Here is a 20,116-nt window from a genome sequence, read left to right on the forward strand (position 1 = left end):
ATGGACGTTGATCCCTGGTGCTACACTGGGAAAGAGTATGATGAGGAGTGCTACGTGTAGGGAGAGAGGTTTGTCATGGTGGGGTCGGAGCAGGGGAGAGGTTTCTGGTTGAGATGATCACAGTGACCCATGACTACACATTATTTAAGGAATGTAGAGAATCACATGAGAGGCACTTGGGGACTCTTTTTTTGGCTTTGCCAGGTCTTAGTTGCAACACTCTGGATCTTCAGTCTTCATTATGGCACATGGGATTTTTAGTTGCAGCATGCACAATATTTAGTTGCGTCATGCAAAGTCTTAGTTTTGACATGTGGGGTCTAGTTCCCTGACAAGGGATTGAACCTGGGCCCCTCGCATTGGGAGTGCATTGTAACCACTGGACGACCAGGGAAGTCCCGGCACTGGGGAATATTAAGGTGGGTTTCCTCACCTGTTAGAGAGAGTGAAAAAATAGTATTTATAGGGAGGTTCATGCTGTGGCAGGAGGGGCCTTTACTGTAGGGCCACGATGGTGTGGGGCCTTGGAGAGGGAGTTCTCAGAAGGAACGTGTGAAGAGAAATAATTGTTTGGCAGACTCAGAAGAAGACTTGATCAAATGAAAGCTTAGGCATGACAAGGAGACTGGTTCTTCATCCAATTCACAAGTGTTTATTGAGTACTTTCTCTGTGCCAGGCACTATGTGAGAGGGATACAATGGTAAGCAAAAGAGTTCTTGGCTTCATGGGACTGACCTTCTTCTAGCTCTATCTAAGAAACAGAATGTGAACCACATATGTAATTTAAAAGTTTCCAATAGCCAGATTTTGAAAAAGACAAGTGAAATAAATATTAATGTATTTTGTGTAACCCAATATATCCAAAATATTCCAACATATAAAGTAAAAATATTAGTGAAATATTTATATTCTTTTTTCTTTTTTGTAATGTCTTTAAAATTCAATGTATGTGTTTTACATTGCCCCATATCTCAGGACTGGTTACATTTCAAGGGCTCCGTAGACACGTGTGGACGGTGGATAGCTGCATTGGAGAGTGCAGTGAGTATTATAAAGATAACAAATTAATAGAGATGTTTCTGGTAGTGATAAATACTATAACAAAATATGTCGCAGAATTGGAAGATCAAAATGGCAGGTGACTCTTTAAGTGAGGTGATCAGACTGGAAAGGTCTCACAGAGAGGTGTTATCTCAAGAAAGTTGAGTGAGGTGAGGGAGCAAGGGAAGTGGGGAATAAGTCATGTGGCAGAGGGATCAGCTAGGCCAGTCCGGAGGAGCTCCAGAGGGGCTGGGTGGCTGGATCAGAGTGAGAAGGGAAATTGGGGAGGTAGGAGATGAGGCCCCTAGTAAAGTCCATAGGGTTTATTCTAAAGGTAATGGGAAATCTTTGAAGAGTCTAAGTTGGAAAGATGACATGATCTGATTTAACATAAGAGAAGGAGTTTACAGGGCTCCTGGGAGGTGATTGTGTATCCATGATGACGCAGGGTCTGGTAGGAGGGCAGACGTGATAGCAGTCAACTGCAGTAGGGGGCGCTGAGGAACACTACGCCAGTCACCAGTCTGGGAGACTCGGGTTCATATGAGGAATGGGAGGGGTGTGTTACTGGGAGAGGACTGGGGGCTTTTTGTTTGTTCGGCCTGTCATTGGTTTTGGGGAGGAGCACCCAGGAATGTTGTCATAGGCTTATCTGTTGGGTGCCAGGAATTGCAGTGGGAGTCTTAATAGGATAGTTGTCAAGGGTGGCATGTTGTGTTCAAATCTCAGAAGCCTCTGAAGATGTTTCATCTGTCAAGGTTCTTGGGCTGCCTCCCACAGTGCCATTGTTGTGGGGGGTTGTAATGAAGGAAACCAGTATATAAAACCACTGTATCTAGGAGATGGCTTGAGGATGGGGTCAGCCACAGAACCCCTTCATGGCTGAATGGCTTTGGGCAGATTGAAATTAATGTGTCATTATTGTTGTTTTATAATATTTTATTATGAAATATCCCAAACATACCTAAAAATATGAGAAACTATACTAACAAAGCCTGATGTACATGTCCCTCAGCTTCATCCCTCTTAACCTTTTGACCTACTTACTTCAGTCTTGTTTTAATATCTAAAACATTATAGGCAGAGTTGGGGCTTCCCCGGTGGCTCAGAGGTTAAGGTGTCTGCCTGGAATGTGAGAGACCAGGGTTTGATCCCTGGGTCAGGAAGATCCCCTGGAGAAGGAAATGGCAACCCACTCCAGTACTCTTGCCTGGAGAATCCTAGTCCATGGGGTCGCAATGAGTCAGACACGAGTGACTTCACTTTTACTTTCTATAGGCAGAGTTGAAGCCTGATTGGACCTTTCTTGATCCTATTTTCTTCTATTCCCAGAGGTAACAGAATCCTCAAGTGAGTGAAAATCCTTCCCACCAGTATTTGCGCTTTCACTGTAAGTAGATGTACCCATAAACATATAGTATTGCTTTGCATGTTTTTAGGCTTTATATTAATGGTTTCACACTACAGGTATTATTTTGCAACTTGCATTTTTATTTTTCTTGTCAATATTTATTTAACAAAAGGCTTTATACTTTGATTTTTCCCTTCTGAATTAGGTCTCTTTACTTATTTGTATTACCCCTCCCCACGCAAAATGTACACAGTGATAGTTTTTAGGGTTAGAACATGTTCTGGATTTTTTAGACAATAAAGTATCCTCAATCAACAGCCCCTTGTCTGTGTTGCTGAAACTCAGCCTCTGCTCACCAGTGCCAAACAGAAATGCAGAGATAGAGTGTTGGATGAAGCAGAAAAGAACAGCTTTTATTGCTTTGCCAGGCAAAGGGGCCCACAGAGGGCTAAAGCCCTGGAGACCACATGACCCCCCCTGGAGTGGGTACTAAGGAATTTTCTAGTGTTCAGGGAGCAGGGCGTGATCAGCTCATGGACCACTCTTGGATTGGTTGACATCAAGGTGAAGTTTCAAGCATCATCAACCTTCTGGTTTCAACCAGTCCAGGATCTATGGTCTTGTGGTCAGCAGTTTTCTTCTGGAGGGGGTCTGCTTCCTGTAAAAACAACTTAGGATTTTGTGTCAGGCCTTTATCTGTATCTTTCAGGGAACTGGGAGTTGGTAATTCTGTTAAGTGGCAGAGTTACAGTCTAAATTGTTACCAGTTCCCTAGCCCAATAACTGTTCTTTGTTTCTACATCTTCACTTTCCCAAACATTAACTCTTGCGTCAGCATTTTACTTCAAAAGACAAGGATACCAGGGCTTGTGCACAGTGTCACTTGGATTGCCTAATATCTTTTTTCTTCTCTATTTTGAAAGTTCTCCTCAAGAAAGTCTGTTTCTTCTTGAATTCTTCTCTAAATATACATGTATTCCTGACTGATTATTTATAGACTAGCCCCATGGACTGTGATTCAGCCTCATAAAGTCAATTGGGTTCCTTATGATTTTCAAATAACATAACATAAAACCATTGCCAAGACCCTAGAAGAGAAATGGCAAAGGGAAAACTATAATAAATTTGATCTAGAAGTATGTCTTGGATTTGCATTTCAATGTGAGGATGTCTGGCATTTTGAAAATTAGTGTGATAATAACAATTTAAAAATTTTCAAATTGTATCTGTCATACCTGTTTTTAGTCTTCCAGATCTTCCCTGGCCAGTATGGTAGCCCCTACCCACATGTAGTTCCTGCTCATTTGAAATGTGACCAGTGCCACACGTAATATTTAGGGGCTTCCCTGGTGTCTCGGTGGTAAAGAATCTGCCTGCCAATGCAGGATACACAGGTTCAATCCCTGGTTCAGGAAGATTCCACATGCTGCGGAACAGCCAAGCACATGCACCACAGCTATTGAGCCTGTGCTCAAGAGCCCGGGAACCACAGCTACTGAGCCCATGAGCCACAACTGCTGATGCCTACACACCCTAGAGCCTGTGCTCCACAGTAAGAGAAACCCATGCACTGCAAGTAGGGAGTAGCCACTGCTCACTACAACCAGAGCAACACCCGCACGGCAGCAAAGACCCAGCACAGCTAAATAAATAAAATTATTTTAAACAAGAAAAGATAATATTTTGGAGGTATACTATTACCTTGCATTTTTCAGTTAACAACTGTTTAACCTCAGCGTGGTTGATTTGTGTATTTCTGTCTCATTTTCACTCCTGGATACCTACCATTCGACCAGATGAAAATACCGTACTTTATGCATCCATTCTCTTGTTGATGGACATTTCGGTGATTTCCACTGTTGAGCTATCATGAGCATTACTGCTGTGAGAATCCGGATACCTGCCTCTTTGCCTAGAGGTGCACGTTTCTAGTGTATACTAGGACAGCAGTTGCTGGCATGCACGTAATGCATCCACAACTTTGTACTTCAGTCCTGGTTTTATCATTCAGGAGTCTGACGAGAAACTTCACTGACAGCAAGTTAAACCCAGCCATGATTTGCCCCTTTGAGTTTTATTTTTCTGTGTATAAAGCAGACTCAATCATAGTACCCACTTCACTGAATTGCAAGAATTAAATAAGATCATGAACGTTAAGTACTAACAGTATCTTACATGTGGTAGGTGCTCTCTTTGTGTCTCATTGACAGGAAATTAAAATCATTAAAAGCTCTAAGGCTTTGGAGTCTAACAGGAAGTGTTAGTCACTCAGTTGCGTCCAACTCTTTGCAACCCCATGGACTACAGCCCCCTAGGCTCCTTTGTCTGTGAAATTCTCTAGGCAGGAATACTGAAGTGGGTTGCTCTTTCCTTCTCCTGGAGATCTTCCCAACACAGGAATTGAACCCCTGTCTCCTGCATTGCAGGCAGATTCTATACCATCTGAGCCACCAGGAAGAGACTCTAGCAGAACCTAGGTTCAAAGCATGGCTTTGCTGCTTCCTCTCTGGGTGCCTTTGGGAAAGTCACGTCACCTCTCTGAGCAGCAGTTTCCTCATCTGTTAGGAAAGAGCAAATGGGTGCTGTTGTGAATGCTAGCTCTCTAACTGTGTCTGGGTCATGAGCTGACTAGTATTACAGAGCGTAATGATGACAGCTACCCTTTGTTATTATGAAGTGAAGTGAAAGTCACTCAGTCGTGTCCAACTCTTTGCAATCCCATGGACTGTAGCCTATCAAGCTCCTCCATCCATGGGATTTTCCAGGCAAGAGTGCTGGAGTGGATTGCCATTTCCTTCTCCAGAGGATCTTCCCAACCCAGGAATCAAACCTGGGTCTCCCACATTGTAGGCAGACGCTTTACCGTCCAAGCCACCAGGGAAGCCTTGTTATTATGAATGTTAGGCTAATATTTATTGAGTGTTTCTTAACGCCTATGAAGTACTGGTATTATTCTCACTTTGCAGGTGATAAAACTGAGGCCCCAGCAGGTGGCCACCCAGAGGTCACACGGCTAGTGAAGTGGTGTGTGTGTTCGGTCACCCAGTCGTGTCCAACTCTGCTACGCTGTGGACTAGAGCCCACCAGGCCCCTCTGTTTGTGGAACTTTCCAGGCAAGAATACTGGAATGGGTTGCCATTTCCTACTCTAGAGGATCTTCCTGACCCAGGGGTGGAATCTGCATCTCTTGTGTCTCCTGCATTGGCAGGCAGATTCTGTACCGCTGTGCCACCTGGGAAACCCTTGAAACCAGGTCTGACTGATTTTAAAGCACGTGTTCTAATCACGAGGTTGCTGCTGCTGCTGCTAAGTCGCTTCAGTCGTGTCCAACCCTGTGCGACCCCAGAGATGGCAACCCACTAGGCTCTTCTGTCCCTGGGACTCTCCAGGCAAGAACACTGGAGTGGGTTATAAGCCTTAAATGCCTCCGGCAGCTGTCCATCATGCTCAGCAGTGATTTCTAAACACTTTTGGTGAAAGGAAGCATTTTATCTGGGAAAATCGTATATAGAGCCCCAGTCTGTAAAACAAATAAATGTTGTACAACTCCAGGTAAAGTGAGAGTAACGTCATAGGTCCATGCCAGTTTAATTCTGGCTCCGTTTAGGCTGTGTGAGCTGAAACAAATTACTCATCTCTCTGAGATTCAGTTTCTTCGTTTGCGAGATGGGATAAGGATACCAACCTAACAGCATTGTTATGTGGATCAACTGAGACAATATATGCAACGCACTTGGCATGAAGCCTGGCTTGTGATAAGAACCAAGTTAGAGTGGCTGTTGTTGCAGCTGTGGCTGTGTTTGTTGCAGGAAATCTCTTCACTGACCCCGGAATGAAGTGGAAATTTCTCAGCCTTGTATTCATGGCCCTCCACCGTCTGACCCGACCTGCATTTCCAGCCTTCAGCACCTACACTGTATTACACAACCCCAATCCAATGTCCTGCTCTACCAGTTCTGCATTTATGCTCTGCCCACTGGGGGAACCCTCCACAGTCCTCCTCCTTGCTCCAAAAGTACACTTTAAAAAATACTAATGAACCTGTTTGCAGGACAGAAATAGAGACACAGACGTAGAGGATTGATTTGTGGACACAGTTGGGGAAGGAGAGGGTGCGATGAATTAAGAGAGTAACATTGACATATTTACACTGCCATATGTAAAATAGATAGCCAGTGGGAAGCTGCTGTATATCACAGGAGCTCAGCTCAGTGCTCTGTGATGACCTACCGGTGGGACAGGCTGTGCGTGGGAGGGAGGCTCACAAGGGAGGGGATATACGCATACATAAAGCTGATTTATATTGTTGTACAGGGAAAGTCCCTTTCCTATGTTTTCCTTGAAGAAACATGGGAAATCCCAAGAGATTTTGTTGATTTCCTCTCCCTGGAATCCTTTACCAGGTTCTTCTATACTTTTTTTTTCCTGCACACTGGTAGTTAGAGCTACAATGGATGCTAGAGTTTTAATTTGATTTGAAGTTGACTGTTGGCAAGAATACTTCATAGATGGTGATCTGTCTTTTCTCTTGAATCAGGTCTCCTCATCTTTCTTGTAGTATCTGGATAGATCCATGAGTCCACCGATTGTCAGCCTGATCCAGCCTTCTCAAGTTCCCTGCCAGTGTTTCTCCTGATGGTTTTAGCAGTCACTGATGCTACCCTAGACCCATTCTTTTATTAAGTTTTGCAAAATTGTGATACTATAATTCTGTTAATCCTTCTGCATTTATTAGCTTCAAATTCTTGTGTAAAGAAAAACTATTTGTTTGCCCAGAGGTACATTTCCTACAGGAAAGATACTTGGTTCATTCCCTTTATTTAGCGGTTTTCAGAATAATGAATTTGGTTCCCAAGCAGCCTCTAAAGGTTACAGATGAGTCTGTTGGTCTTTTTTAACTCTATTATGAATTCTTCAATGTCTAGCTCCAAAGTAATTTCCCCTAGTTTTTTACCCTAACTCAAAAGAAATTTCTCCCTTCTGAATTTAAGCACATCTTTTCTAAGGGTATCCAGGGCTTTCTACCACTTTCTCTTTATCTTCCACTGGATTAGAAGCTCCTGCACTTAACATATTGCCTCAGGCAGTGTTTCTCAAGCTTTGTGGTGCTTTCATTTGAATTTTATGGGGCGCTGCAGTGGGAAGGGGGAGCAGAGTCTTGGTTAAAATGCATATTCTGATTCACTGGCTCTGGGATGGGCTGAGATTCTGCTTCCTCACAAGCACCAAGTGGTGCCAATGTGGCTGGTCCAAGGAGCACACTTCGAGTAGCAAAACGGTATGGTGAATGTATGGGAAATTTCATTCACTCAGTAAGAAGTGCTTACTCAGACTAGTTCATGGGCTAGGCCCTAATACCTTAAAATGCAGAAGGTTTTTTTGGTGGGTTTATTTGTTTTATTAGAGTTTTTTTTTTTAATTTATCTTTTTGAATATATAATAGTACATACGGTAAAAAAAAATTATTTTTCATAAAATCCAAAAGGGTACACAGTGAAAGTACATCAGCCCTCAAAGATGATCACTGTTACTTCTTGAATTTTATTCTAAAAGTACTTTATGCATGCATGCATGCTGAGTCATTTCAGTTGTGTCTGATTCTGTGAGACCCTATGGGCTGCAGCCTGCCGGGCTCCTCTGTCCATGGGATTCTCCAGGCAAGAGTACTGGAGTGGTTGTTGTGCCCTCTTTCCAGGGATCTTCTCGACCCAGGGATCAAACCCTGCTGATATCTCTTGCATCTGTCTTCATTGGCAGGTGGGTTCTTTACTGCTAGTGCCACCTGGGAAGTCCAACTTTATACATACAAGAGCTACCATCTCTTTTTTAACATACTATTCCCCGCTCTGCCACTTTCTTTTTCCATTTTACTATATCTTAGAGATTATTCTATATTTCAACATATATTTCTGCATCTTGTTAATGAGTAGCATAATGTCCACACAGAATGCATTTGTTGTTTCTATGAAATGTAGAGTGAAATGGCTTAGCTTCTTCCTTATCCTACACATTCCCCAGAGAGAACAGGTATCTTGTTTTCTGTTCTTTGAATCCTCTGAATTATCTTACCCATGTTGGTCCATCTTTGGCAATTTCATTTGATCTAGAGTACATACCAGAGAAGGTAATGGCAACCCACTCCAGCACTCTTGCCTGGAAAATCCCATGGACAGAGGAGCCTGGTAGGCTGTGGTCCATGGGGTCACGAAGAGTCGGATACTTACTGAGCGACTTCACTTTCACTTTTCACTTTCATGCATTGGAGAAGGAAATGGCAACCCATTCCAGAGTTAGACATAACTGAAGCGACTTAGCAGCAGCAGCAGCAGCTGAGTACATACATCACCCATTTACAAAAGCATGTCTGCATTTTTTTTCCTTTCAGAGTCCAATCTTCCTAGACTCATGCTGCTGCTGCTGCTGCTAAGTCGCTTCAGTTATGTCTGACTCTGTGCAACCCCATAGACGGCAGCCCACCAGGCTCCCCTGTCCCTGGGATTCTCCAGGCAAGAACACTGGAGTGGGTTGCCATTTCCTTCTCCAATGCATGTAAGTGAAAAGTGAAAGTGAAGTCACTCAGTCGTGTCCGACTCTTAGCGACCCCATGAACTGCAGCCTACCAGGCTCCTCCGTCCATGAGATTTTCAAGGCAAGAGTACTAGAGTGGGGTGCCATTGCCTTCTCCTCCTAGACTCATAAATTGTTTCTTAACTCTGTAACCCCTGAGCACTCACAGATTACTCTTGTGTTAATAAAATATTGAGTTGTCCAAAAAGTTCGTTCGGGTTTTTCCATGCCATCCTTGGGAAATCCTGAACAAACTTTTCGGTCAACTCAAATGTTATTATGCAATACTGAATACATAAATGTGTATTATTGGTGGGGTTCAGTATGCACTATCCCCAAATACTCTGCCTTAGCATATTGAATATTTCAAGCTGAAGGAATCCAAGAAAATAGATGCAGGAAGGACTCTCTGACCTTCCCTAGAAGCAGGTCACAAGACCCTCATGTGTGAAGTGCCCTCCCTCCACCCAAGGGAAAAGATCATGCTTGCCTCCAAGATGGAGGGACCCCCAAGAGGAATATTATTGAACACACCTAAGTTTCCCCAGTTGACTGAGCTCACATCCCATTTGTCCTATCCCATTTCACCGTGACTGACCACTCTTCATCAAACCTAGCACAAAAACAGACAAGCCTGACTGCTTCTTCAGGCCTTCATTTATTTGTGAAGGCTCCCATGTCACATAAAACTTATACCAGATACATTTGTATGCTTTTCTTTTGTTAACATGTCCTTTGTTTCAGAGACCCAGTCAAGAACCTGGAAGAGCAGAAGGAAAAGGTCTATTTTTCCTCCCCTCCAATATATTTAAGGAAAAAATAAAAACATTAATAATAGAAGCCTCTGTCACTTCCTACTGCCTCCAAGTATCCCCTCCCTGTCGCATGATGGTCTCTCTACCTACGAGGTAACTACCATCCTGAATTTTGCATTAATCATTCTCCGGTTTTCCTTTCTCAGTGGTTCTCAAGCCGTTAGAATCACCGAAAGAGCTTGTTAAAACATGAATTTCTGGGTTCCACCCCCCAGTTTCTGATACAGTAGATCTGGGTCGAGGCCCAAGAATTTGCGCCTCTTGTAAATTCTCATGTGGTGCCAATGCTGCTGATCCCAGACCTACACTTTGAGAACTGCTTTATCTCAAAGACACTCCTGCCTTCTATGTAATGACAGCTTGTCTCTTTCCCTAAAACCTATTCACTCAATAAATATAGCTTAAGGACGTCCCCTTCTTCTTCCTCTACTCCATTTCCTATCACCCAATTCATGAGCGTTCAATCTTTGCTAAGTATTTTACTTGACTGTGGCATTTAACCAGTTTTCCATTTTTTCTTTCCCATTAATGATCCTGTTTATAAATTGCTTCTTGTTTGTGTGTGTGTGTCAACTAGAATAACAGGTATAAACAGCATTTTCATGTCTTACTCATCTAGACTTTAAGCTCTTTGGAAGCAGGAACCAAGTGACGGGGTTCAGAACATGCCGTGTTCAAATATTCTGCCTTGATGATTAATTATTGATTATTTTGAGCTGAGAACACTTATTAAACAGCAGATAACAGGAAGGGCTCTCTGACATCCCCCATACACACCTAAAAGCGAGTTGTAAATTTTTCCTTGAGAAAGGTACCCTCCCTGTACCAGGAAGAGAAGAACATTCTTATCATCAGAGACTGGGAGTTGACTCCAGTCTATATAAACAAACATACTAAAATAACCCTTATCTTCCACCAGTTCCCTTCACATACTTCCTAGTCACTGTCCCACAATTTATTGCCCCTAGTACAAGCCCCTGTGCTTTATCACATCCCCACAATTTATCATTCTTCTTGTTAAAAGGTGTGTACCATATAATCTTTAAGACCTAACAACTTCAGGTTTTCATTTTCCATCTGAAGATACCTGTGTATATGTAAAAACAAATTAAATGTTTATGCCTTTCTCCTGTTCACCTGTCTCATGTCCATTTAATTATTAGGCCAGCCACAGAACTTAAGAGTGTAGAGGGAAGTTTTTCCTCCCCCCTACACGAGTTTAATTTCCCTTTGTAGTCTACTTCTTCAAGTAAACTACAGGCCACAGTTTGCAAGTTCAGTTGCTTGTAAGAGCCAAAAGGCAATGTAAATAAGTGAAATTTGCCACGTGGAACTTAGCTGAGACCATGTCCTATGTAAAGACGGCAGCTGTTACTCAGATTTAAGCCAACTGAGGGTCCCTTGGTGTCTCATTTTCCCAGTTTTCAAGAGAAACCAGAAATAACCCCAATATTTCAACAGTTTAAGTACATACAGCAGCCACACAAAGCACACAGATTCCAGACAGAGTATGTCTGCAGGAACTGAAACTGAATCCATTCCATACTTCTAGACCTTTGCGGTAAATGGGTGGATGGATGGTTGAGTGGGAGGGAGGGAGGGTGGGTGAGTGAGTGAGTAAATAATGAATCTGGGTCTTTACTGCAGTTCCCAAGGTTGTGGGGGAGGGAAGTGGAGAAAACAAGCAATTGTTGAGGACTTACTATATGCCTGGCCCTGTGCAAAGCGTTTTACATACCTTATCTCATTTGACCTTCATAACAACACTTCAAGGTAGTTATTATCATTCTTGTTTATTTCCACACTCATTTCACAGATAAAGAAAGGAGGCTTAAAATGACCCAGGGTCACACCACTAGTTTTCTTTATTTATAACCTACATTTTTTTTTTTTTACTTTTATTTGCATTTATTTTTTGCAACATTTATTCCTGGGCCATAAGTTTTTGTTTCTGCAGTTTCTTATGGGATATCTGTTTCTTCTGTGCAACCTCCTCTTCGGGTTTAGGAACAATCTGTTCTTTTTCAGTAAGGATCCTCTGGGGTTTTCTGGGTCAAGTGAATAACACACCATTTTTAGACATCACCTCAGGCTTCCCTGATGGCTCAGATGGTAAAGCGTCTGCCTGCAATGCGGGAGACTTGGGTTCGATCCCTGGGTTGGGAAGATCTCCTGGAGAAGGAAATGGCAACCCACTCCAGTACTCTTGCCTGGAAAATCCCATGGATGGAGGAGCCTGGTAGGCTACAGTCCATGGGGTTGCAAAGAGTCGGACACGACTGAGCGTCTTCACTTTCACTATCAGGCTGCTTACTGGAAAAGCTATAATCTACCTAATTTTTTAAGAAGGGATTTCAGATGGGCTCTTATGATTCAAGCTGGGTCCTGAGCCCAGAATCCCAGATAGCTCTGTTATACCAAATCACCACCACCAGAGGATTCAGCTTCTCAGGAGGCCGGTCAGGCAGGGTGCCAGATGTTCAGAGGGCAGCTTAGTTTCCTTGGGGATCTTACCAAGCTGCTCATCACTTCATGCTCCTCAAGGATGTCAGCCAGTGCTAAGGAGCTAAGACACAGGGGATCTCTTGCCAGCCTGATATGCCCTTCCCACTTCATCCTGTCTCACTACTTACCACCCTCTCTACTTCCTCTGTGTGTGTATGTGTGTGTGTGCACACACACACTCAGTCACGTCCAACTCTTTGAGACCCCAGGGACTGTAGCCTGCCAGGCTTCTCTTTGCAAGGGATTCTCCAGGCAAGAATACTGGAGTGGGTTGCCATGCCCTCTTCCAGGGGATCTTCCCAACCCAGGGATCAAACCCACATCTCCGGCATCTCCTGCCTTGGCAGCTGAGTTCTTTACCACTAGCGTCACCTGGGAAGCCCTTTCTACTTACTATCCTCTCAGAAGTCAAAATTTCTGCCTACCAGCCTTGGATCCCACTCCATCTTACTTCCTTTTGAGAGCCCAGTAAGATAAGGACAGAGATGCAGATGCAGGAGCTGTTTGTTTGGAAAACGTTTTATTGGAGTTACTGAGGCAGCAAAGGGTGATCATAGGGTGGTGATCAGTAGCCCACTCTTGCAGTGGCATCAGCAGCGCTGGGTCTCTGGGTCACTGGGCATCAGGAGTTGCACTCCTCAGTCCTTTCAGCTGAGAGAGAGAGGGTACGGTCAGATTGGAGACCCTGGGGCACGGGAAGCCAGGATCCTAAGGCAGTCCAGGATAGGGTGGGGTTCTGACAGAGAGGACTCACTGCTCTGGTCTAAGTTCCTATTCTCCTCTGAGTTATAGTGGCTGCCATTTCCCTTAGACTTATTTTGTTGTTGTGTTTTAAATTTTGATTGCGGCATAGTTGATTTACAACGTTGTATTAGTTTCAGGTGTACAGCAATGTGAATCTGTTATACATATATGCACTCTTTTTTTAGATTCCTTTCCCATCTAGGCCATTACAGAGTATTGAGTAGAGTTCCCTGTGCTATACAGCAGGTCTTTATTAGCTATCTATTTTATTTGTAGTAGTGCGTGTATGTTAGTCCCAATCTTCCCATTTATCCCTCCCCTCCCTTACCCGCTGGCAATCATAAGTCTATTTTCCATATCAGCAACTCTGTTTTTGTTTTGTAGATAGGTCATTGGTAGCTTTTTTTTAGATATCTCATATAAGTGATATCATGTGGTATTTGCCGTTCCCTGTCTGACTTAGCTTTAGTCAGAAGAACGTTTAGCCCACTTTCATTTCCTTACTCTCCTGCTCAGATCCTCTGCTTTTTCCCTCGCCCCCAGCCTCCTTTCTCTCCTAATGCCCACCTCCTCTTACCTTAGGAAAGGCATCCCAGTTGAGGAAAGGAAGTTTCCTTTTGATAGACTAAGACAGAAAATGAGAATGAGAGTGATGTGTTACAGGTCAGGTGAACACGGATCAGTAAGCTCTTGTTGAAGAGTTCTCTGAAGTGGTGATGGTGTCATTGTCTTATAAATACAGTAAGAATGAATATTTTCTGAGCCTGTATTCTGTGCTTGCTTTGCACAGACTACTTTACAGGCATGATTTCACTTGGTCTTTGCAGCAATCTTTTGATTTCAGTACTGACATCATACCCATTTCACAGATGAGGAAACTGAGGCTCAGAGAACTGAAGACATTTGCGTGAGGGCACATAGTATGTGCAGGATCACGCACCACAGGCTCTACTTTCAGTTCTGCCACGGACTTAGCTTTCTTTTTTTTTTTTTTTAATATTTATTTTCACTTAGTTATTTGGCTATGCTGAGTCTTAGTTGTGGCATGTGGAATCTAGTTCCCTGACCAAGGATCAAACCCGGGCCCCTTTTGCATTATCCACCAGACCACCAGGGAAGTCCTTGGCTTTAGCCTTCTAAGTTTAGGTAAGTCACTCAACTTAGGACCTCATTTTCTTCCTGGAGGATGAGAATGAGGTTTGAATAAACCCTCAACTGATTAAGTTCTTACTTTTCAGGGACTGTCTTTGTGGGTCACATTAGGAAAACAAAGTGTGGCCACGACAGCCTCCCAGGGGAACTTCCTTTAGCTGGGCAGCATTCCAGCAGGACAGTTATTCCCTCCTAGAACCCAGGAAAGCACCAAAAGGGCTAGACCAGGATGTGTTGCCCCTACCCGGGGAAACAATCAGGAGAGAAAGGGCACCCAAGCTCTTACCTCAAAGAGAGCGTGCCAGTTCAGGAATTCATCGTTCTTGAAAGCCTTTGCAGAGAGAGAAAGGGACCAGAAGAGGGTCACTTCCAGGGAAGGACAGAGCTTAGCCCCTGGCCCTCTGGGAAGAGTGAGGGACTGAGGAAACCCTGCAAGCTCTCCACCCAGGCATCAGTCTCCTTGAGGATGGGAGTGTGTGTGGAGGCCGCTCTAGAGAATGAAACTTACTGATCGCAACTTGTCAATGTTCAGGAACTGGGCATTAAAGGCCTAGGCAAAGAAGCAGGGTGTTAAGAAAGTTACTGAAGAACACTGAAGAGATAGGGGACAAACTCATAGTCGGATGGCGAAAATAGGTGGGTTACCTCGGGTCCTGCTGCATAATTACCAACGGTGGTTTCTTCCTGGAAAGCGAAGAAGAGAAAGGGGCTAAATGATAGCCTGATGGCAAATCACCTTCCCCAAAGCCTCTCTGACCCTTGCTGCCCTCCACAGGCCAGCCCCATTCTCCATCCCAGGGGGCCTCAGTTAACCCACTCTGTCCCAGCATGGTGGCGGACAGTAGACAGATATACAGGTGACAAGAAAGGGATTGGAGGGTGGCATGCGGGAGGCAGAGAGTTCGGAGCCCAAGCCCGCACCCCCTGTAGGCAGCAGGAGGAGAGGGTGGAGAAAAGAGGACTCCTCCCAAGAAAAACTGGCTTGTGTGGTTCTGTGGTAGGCTCGGGGTATTCCCGAGACACCCCCACTTAACCCACAAAGCTGGGCGCAGGAGATTAGCAGGCAGGTGAGACCCCTTTCTGCCTTTAATTGATGGAGCTTGGTTTGCTTTGTGACTTGATTGCCACCAGAGTCCCGGTCTCCATCTCTCTACTCCAGCTGGTACAAGTCCCCATCCCCAGACCTCAGTGCCTCCAGTCTGTCACCCTCCCCAACTCAGCTGCCCAGCTTCATCCCCCCTTATTTCCTCCTTCCCACAACAGTGGTCACAAACAGTAGCCCACAGGCTAGACCCAAATGTTGACATCGCATCATAATTTGGCTTGTTTGTTTTTTAATTTGAATTAAACATTTTTAATTAGTAAGAGTTCATAAATCAGATTTCCATGTTCTCTGGAAAACTTTTCAACTCCGGCCACACCGGGTACCTTTTCCCACTTAGCAGCAGGCAGGTGGCATATGGACTGTCCTTTTTGAGCTGGGTAAGTTTGTGCCACCTCCCCTTTTGCTCCCCAACGACACTTGCTCCCGTCCTATGCAGTGGAGTCTGTGCCCTGTCATTGACTTTCATATCCAGCGTGGACATTCTCCCCCAATAGTGGGGTAAGGTGGGAAGAGAGGGACCTCAGGGGTTTTCCTGAGGTCAAAAAGGGGTGTGGCTGAACCCAGATGATCAGCCTCAGCCCCTGTCCCCTCTCAGGATGTCCAGCCTCCACCCCACACTTGGCCATTCTTTCCAGAAACATAAGCCTCTCTGCCCCTTCCCAGGAATGCTTTGTCTCCTTCCTCAGAGACCCAGCTTCCCCTTCGGCCCCTGGGAACGGCCAGAGGTGAGAGCCACTTCTCCAGTAACTGATGGAGGGTAAAGAAACTGAGGAGTAAATCAGCTAATAAGAGAAGCCAGGTGACATTGCTCACCTCAGAGCTGGCCAGCGCCGCCCCCTGAGCAGAGTGGAGTGCCAGGACAGAGAGAAGAACGGCCACGGGAAGAACGGGGATCTTCATGATGGCAAGTTTGGGGTGCTCTGAGACAAGGCAACCCAAGGCTTGCCCTTTATATTCCCAGGGAGGCAGATCTGAGCAGAACTGGGGTCCCCGCCCCACTGACTCACCTCCAGATCCTATTGCCCACCCCTGGGGCTCTGGGGAGGGGAGGTGTGGACTGTTCCCTACTTACCTTGGATTTCTCAATTCACGTACTGCCCTGGGCACTACAAAGGTGAGCCAGCAATGGGGTTCTTCATGCAAACAGAGCTGAGATGGAGACAGGTTGGACCTGTCCCTCCAAGTGATTGGCAGTGGCACCCAAGCAATCTGTCCTTTCGTCTTTGTCTCCTTTCCTTGTAGCTCTTGGTTCCTCTCTTATAATTCAGGCTTTTTCCCACCCTATCCAATTCTGTCTAAACTCCTTACACTGTCACTGAAGGCCTACCAGGCTCTGGCCTCAACCTAGCTTTCTAACTTTTTCTTCCTTTCACTCCCTTTGCACATGCCTCATGTTCTGGCCAAACTGAACTCCTTACCAAAACTACCCTTTTACTCCCTTCTCCAAGCAGCTGCCCATGCTGCTGCTACTGCTGCTAAGTCGCTTCAGTTGTGTCCGACTCGGTGTACCCCCATAGACGGCAGCCCATGAGGCTCCCCCTTCCCTGGGATTCTCCAGGCAAGAACACTGGAGTGGGTTGCCATCTCCTTCTCCAATGCATGAAAGTGAAAAGTGAGAGTGAAGTCGCTCAGTCGTGTCCAACTCTTAGCGACCCCATGGACCGCAGCCTACCAGGCTCCTCCGTCCATGGGATTTTCCAGGCAAGAGGGCTGGAGTGGGGTGCCATTGCCTTCTCTTCTCTCCACTTTTATTCTCAGAACCCAACACCCATCTTAGATAAAGCTTCCTTGATATCTCTCATCATCTGTTATCCCTGACTCCAAAACTTTTCCCTCCCTCCTCAGAACTGCCATAGCAGTTCATTTGTATCTCTCTGGCATTGTACCTAGAGTCAGTTCTGTTCTTCCCTCTTAGAATGTCAAGTTCCTTGAGGTCAAGGACTATATCTTGATCACCTTTATATCCCCCAGCACCGCGCCTTAGAATGGAGCGAGATTCTACAGATGCTAGATTAAGCGTCTTAGAATTTAAACATCCTTCCACCAAGTTGTACACTTTCTTCCTCTGTCCACCTTTTACTCTTGGATCTTCAGAGAGGTAACTGTCTTGACCTTAGACAAAGAACTGAGAAACACAGGAAAGCAAAAACAGGTCTTAGAGCTACCCAGTTGGAGATGGGCTCTAGGTGCTAAACTTTGAGTGCCTACACCATTTCGCTGAGCTGATTCTGTTCCCCACCCCACTCCCCCAGCTGGGAAGTTGTATCATCTCAAAGCAACAAACCACCCTCATCAAGCAGCCTTCTCTGCAGCGAGGTTCAGGCAGCCCAACCAGTTCCTGATGTAATAGGGAGGTTCTGGAATGAAGATGGGCGCTGCCTGGACAAGGCAAGATCTCCTTTAAGAGTGGACTCTTAGGACTTCCCTAGTGATCCAGCAGTTAAGACTGCATCTTCCAGTGCAGCGGGTGTGGGTTTGATCACTGGTCTGAGAGCTATGATCTCACAAAACTTATGGCCAACAAACCAGAACATAAACAATAGAAGCAATATTGTAACAAATTCAATAAAGACTTTTAAAATGGCCCATATCAAAAAAAAAAAAACCTTTTAAAAAAGAAGACTGGGCTCTTTACCCCAGCCTGATGGGCTTCACAGAGATAGCAGGCGTAGTGGGGGAGGGCTGGGTCTTTCTCAGCAACAGTCTCCTTGAACCCCAGAGGCTGGAACATCGGTTTAATTCTCCTCCTGTTCCCACACCCCAGTCCCTGACATCCTGCCCCTCTTTAGCCTCAGGAAGCCTCCTCTGTCTTTCTAACAGCACCTCCCCCTCTGCAGAGCTGTCTGAGGAGACAGTGTTTGAGAAACCATCAAGCACAGATGACCAGGCCACCATGCATGTCACGCAAGGTTGGTGCTCGTGGAGGGGACAAGTGAGAAAATGACAGATGGGTGGAGCACCTCCCAAAAAGGTTTTCTGGAGGACATGAGTTTTTTAATGCGTAATGAATTCTTACTAGCTAATTAACAGGGCCTGAAGGAGCTCGTTAACCACCATTCTCTCAGCATAGGGTCAACAGTGAACGAAGCTGAATGAACAATGAACCAAATGGGACTTCCTCGGTGTTCCAGTGGTTAAGAATCCCCCTTCCAACGCAGGGGACACAGGTTCAATTCCTGATCGTGGAACTAAGATCCCACATGCTGCAGGACAACTAAGCCCGTGAGCCACAACTACAGAGAAGCCTGCACACCCAAACAAAAGACCGCACATGCTGCAACTAAGGCCCAAAGCAGCTGTAAATAAAAAATACATAAATAATAATAAAGAATCACCAAAATGAAGATTCGACCAAGGAGGCCGATCTGGTGTAAAGAAGTCCCACCAGACCTGCTAAGGAAGGAGCACTTCGGCCTGGATCACCTAGAAAAACAGATCAGCCCAGCACCATCACCTCTCCGGCTCCAGAGAACTTTTGCAACAAACTGATTGCCCTGTTTTTCTTTCCACCTCATGCAAATGCTGCTAATAATAACGTGAGCCAGTTTATTGATGTCCTACTCTGTGGCAGGCCTTGCACTAGGCGCTCGAGGTGCATGATCTCACTGAAATCCCACAGAGCTCCTGTGAGGCAGGTATTACGATTATCTACAGTCTGTAGGCAGGAGAAGCACAGCACATGGAGGTTAAACCACTCACCCTTGGTCGCACAGCCAGGGCGTGGTGAGGCCAGCATTACAACCCCAGATTCCAGAGCTGGCACCTGTATCACTCCTTTCCTGTACTGTGTCTTGCAGGGGGTCTCAGCCTGCCCACCTAGAGCCTTGTAGGAATTAGACCCACACCCTGAGAGCTGGGGGGCAAAGCTGCAGGGAACCCCTACTAGTCCTCTGCAACAGGTGTCCTGTTTTTTAATTTTTATTTGCTTAATTTTCGGCTGTGCTGGGTCTTTGTTGCTGTATAGACTTTCTCTAGTTGCAGTGAGTGGGGGCTACTCTAGTTGTGGTGCGCAAGCTTCTCTTTGCGGTGGTTTCTCTTGTGGCAGAGTACAGGCTCTAGAATGCACGGGTTCAAGCACTGTGGCCCATGGGCTTAGTTACTCCAAAGCATGTAGGATCTTCCTGGACCAGGGATTGAACCAGTGTCCCCTGCATTGGCAGGCAGATTCTTAATCGCTGGACAACCAAGAAAGTCTCAAGTGTCCTTTTGCGGTATGTGGCCTGCACAGCCATAGACGACAGCTCTGAGCAGGCATACATTAATTTCAGCAAATTAAAATGCAATCTCAAAAATGACAGAATGATCTCTGTTCATTTCCAAGGCAAACCATTAAATACACAGTAATCCAAGTCTATGCCCCAACCAGCAACACTAAAGAAGCTGAAGTGGAACAGTTTTATGAAGACCTACAAGACCTTCTAGAACCAACACCCAAAAAAAGATGTCCTTTTCATTATAGGGGACTGGAATGCAAAATTAGGAAGTCAAGAAATACCTGGAGTAACAGGCAAATTTGGCCTTGGAGTACAGAATGAAGCAGGGCAAAGGCTAACAGACTTTTGCCAAGAGAATGCACCACTCATAGTAAACACCCTCTTCCAATAACACAAGAGAAGATTCTACACATGGACATCACCAGATGGTCAATACCAAAATCAGATGGATTATATTCTTTGCAGCCAAAGTTGGAGAAGTTCTATACAGTCAGCAAAAACAAGACCAGGAGCTGACTGTGGCTCAGACCATGAACTCTTTATTGCCAAATTCAGACTTAAATTGAAGAAAGTGGGGAAAACCACTAGGTCATTCAGGTATGACCTAAATCAAATCCCTTA

General features: G+C 45.2%; 1 protein-coding gene across 1 annotated transcript; it reads right to left on the minus strand.

The window, feature by feature from the left end:
• Window positions 1-12,892: 12,892 nt before the first annotated feature.
• KRTDAP (keratinocyte differentiation associated protein) lies at window positions 12,893-16,181 on the minus strand. Its single transcript, XM_052656960.1, has 6 exons — window positions 16,095-16,181; window positions 14,822-14,860; window positions 14,685-14,726; window positions 14,463-14,507; window positions 13,602-13,649; window positions 12,893-12,931 (listed from the first exon to the last, which is right to left on the minus strand). Exons 1-6 carry the CDS (start codon window positions 16,179-16,181, stop codon window positions 12,893-12,895), a joined length of 300 nt encoding a protein of 99 aa, XP_052512920.1.
• Window positions 16,182-20,116: the final 3,935 nt, after the last annotated feature.

Source organism: Budorcas taxicolor, chromosome 18 (assembly GCF_023091745.1).
Source record: "Budorcas taxicolor isolate Tak-1 chromosome 18, Takin1.1, whole genome shotgun sequence".
Classification (NCBI taxonomy): domain Eukaryota; kingdom Metazoa; phylum Chordata; class Mammalia; order Artiodactyla; family Bovidae; genus Budorcas; species Budorcas taxicolor.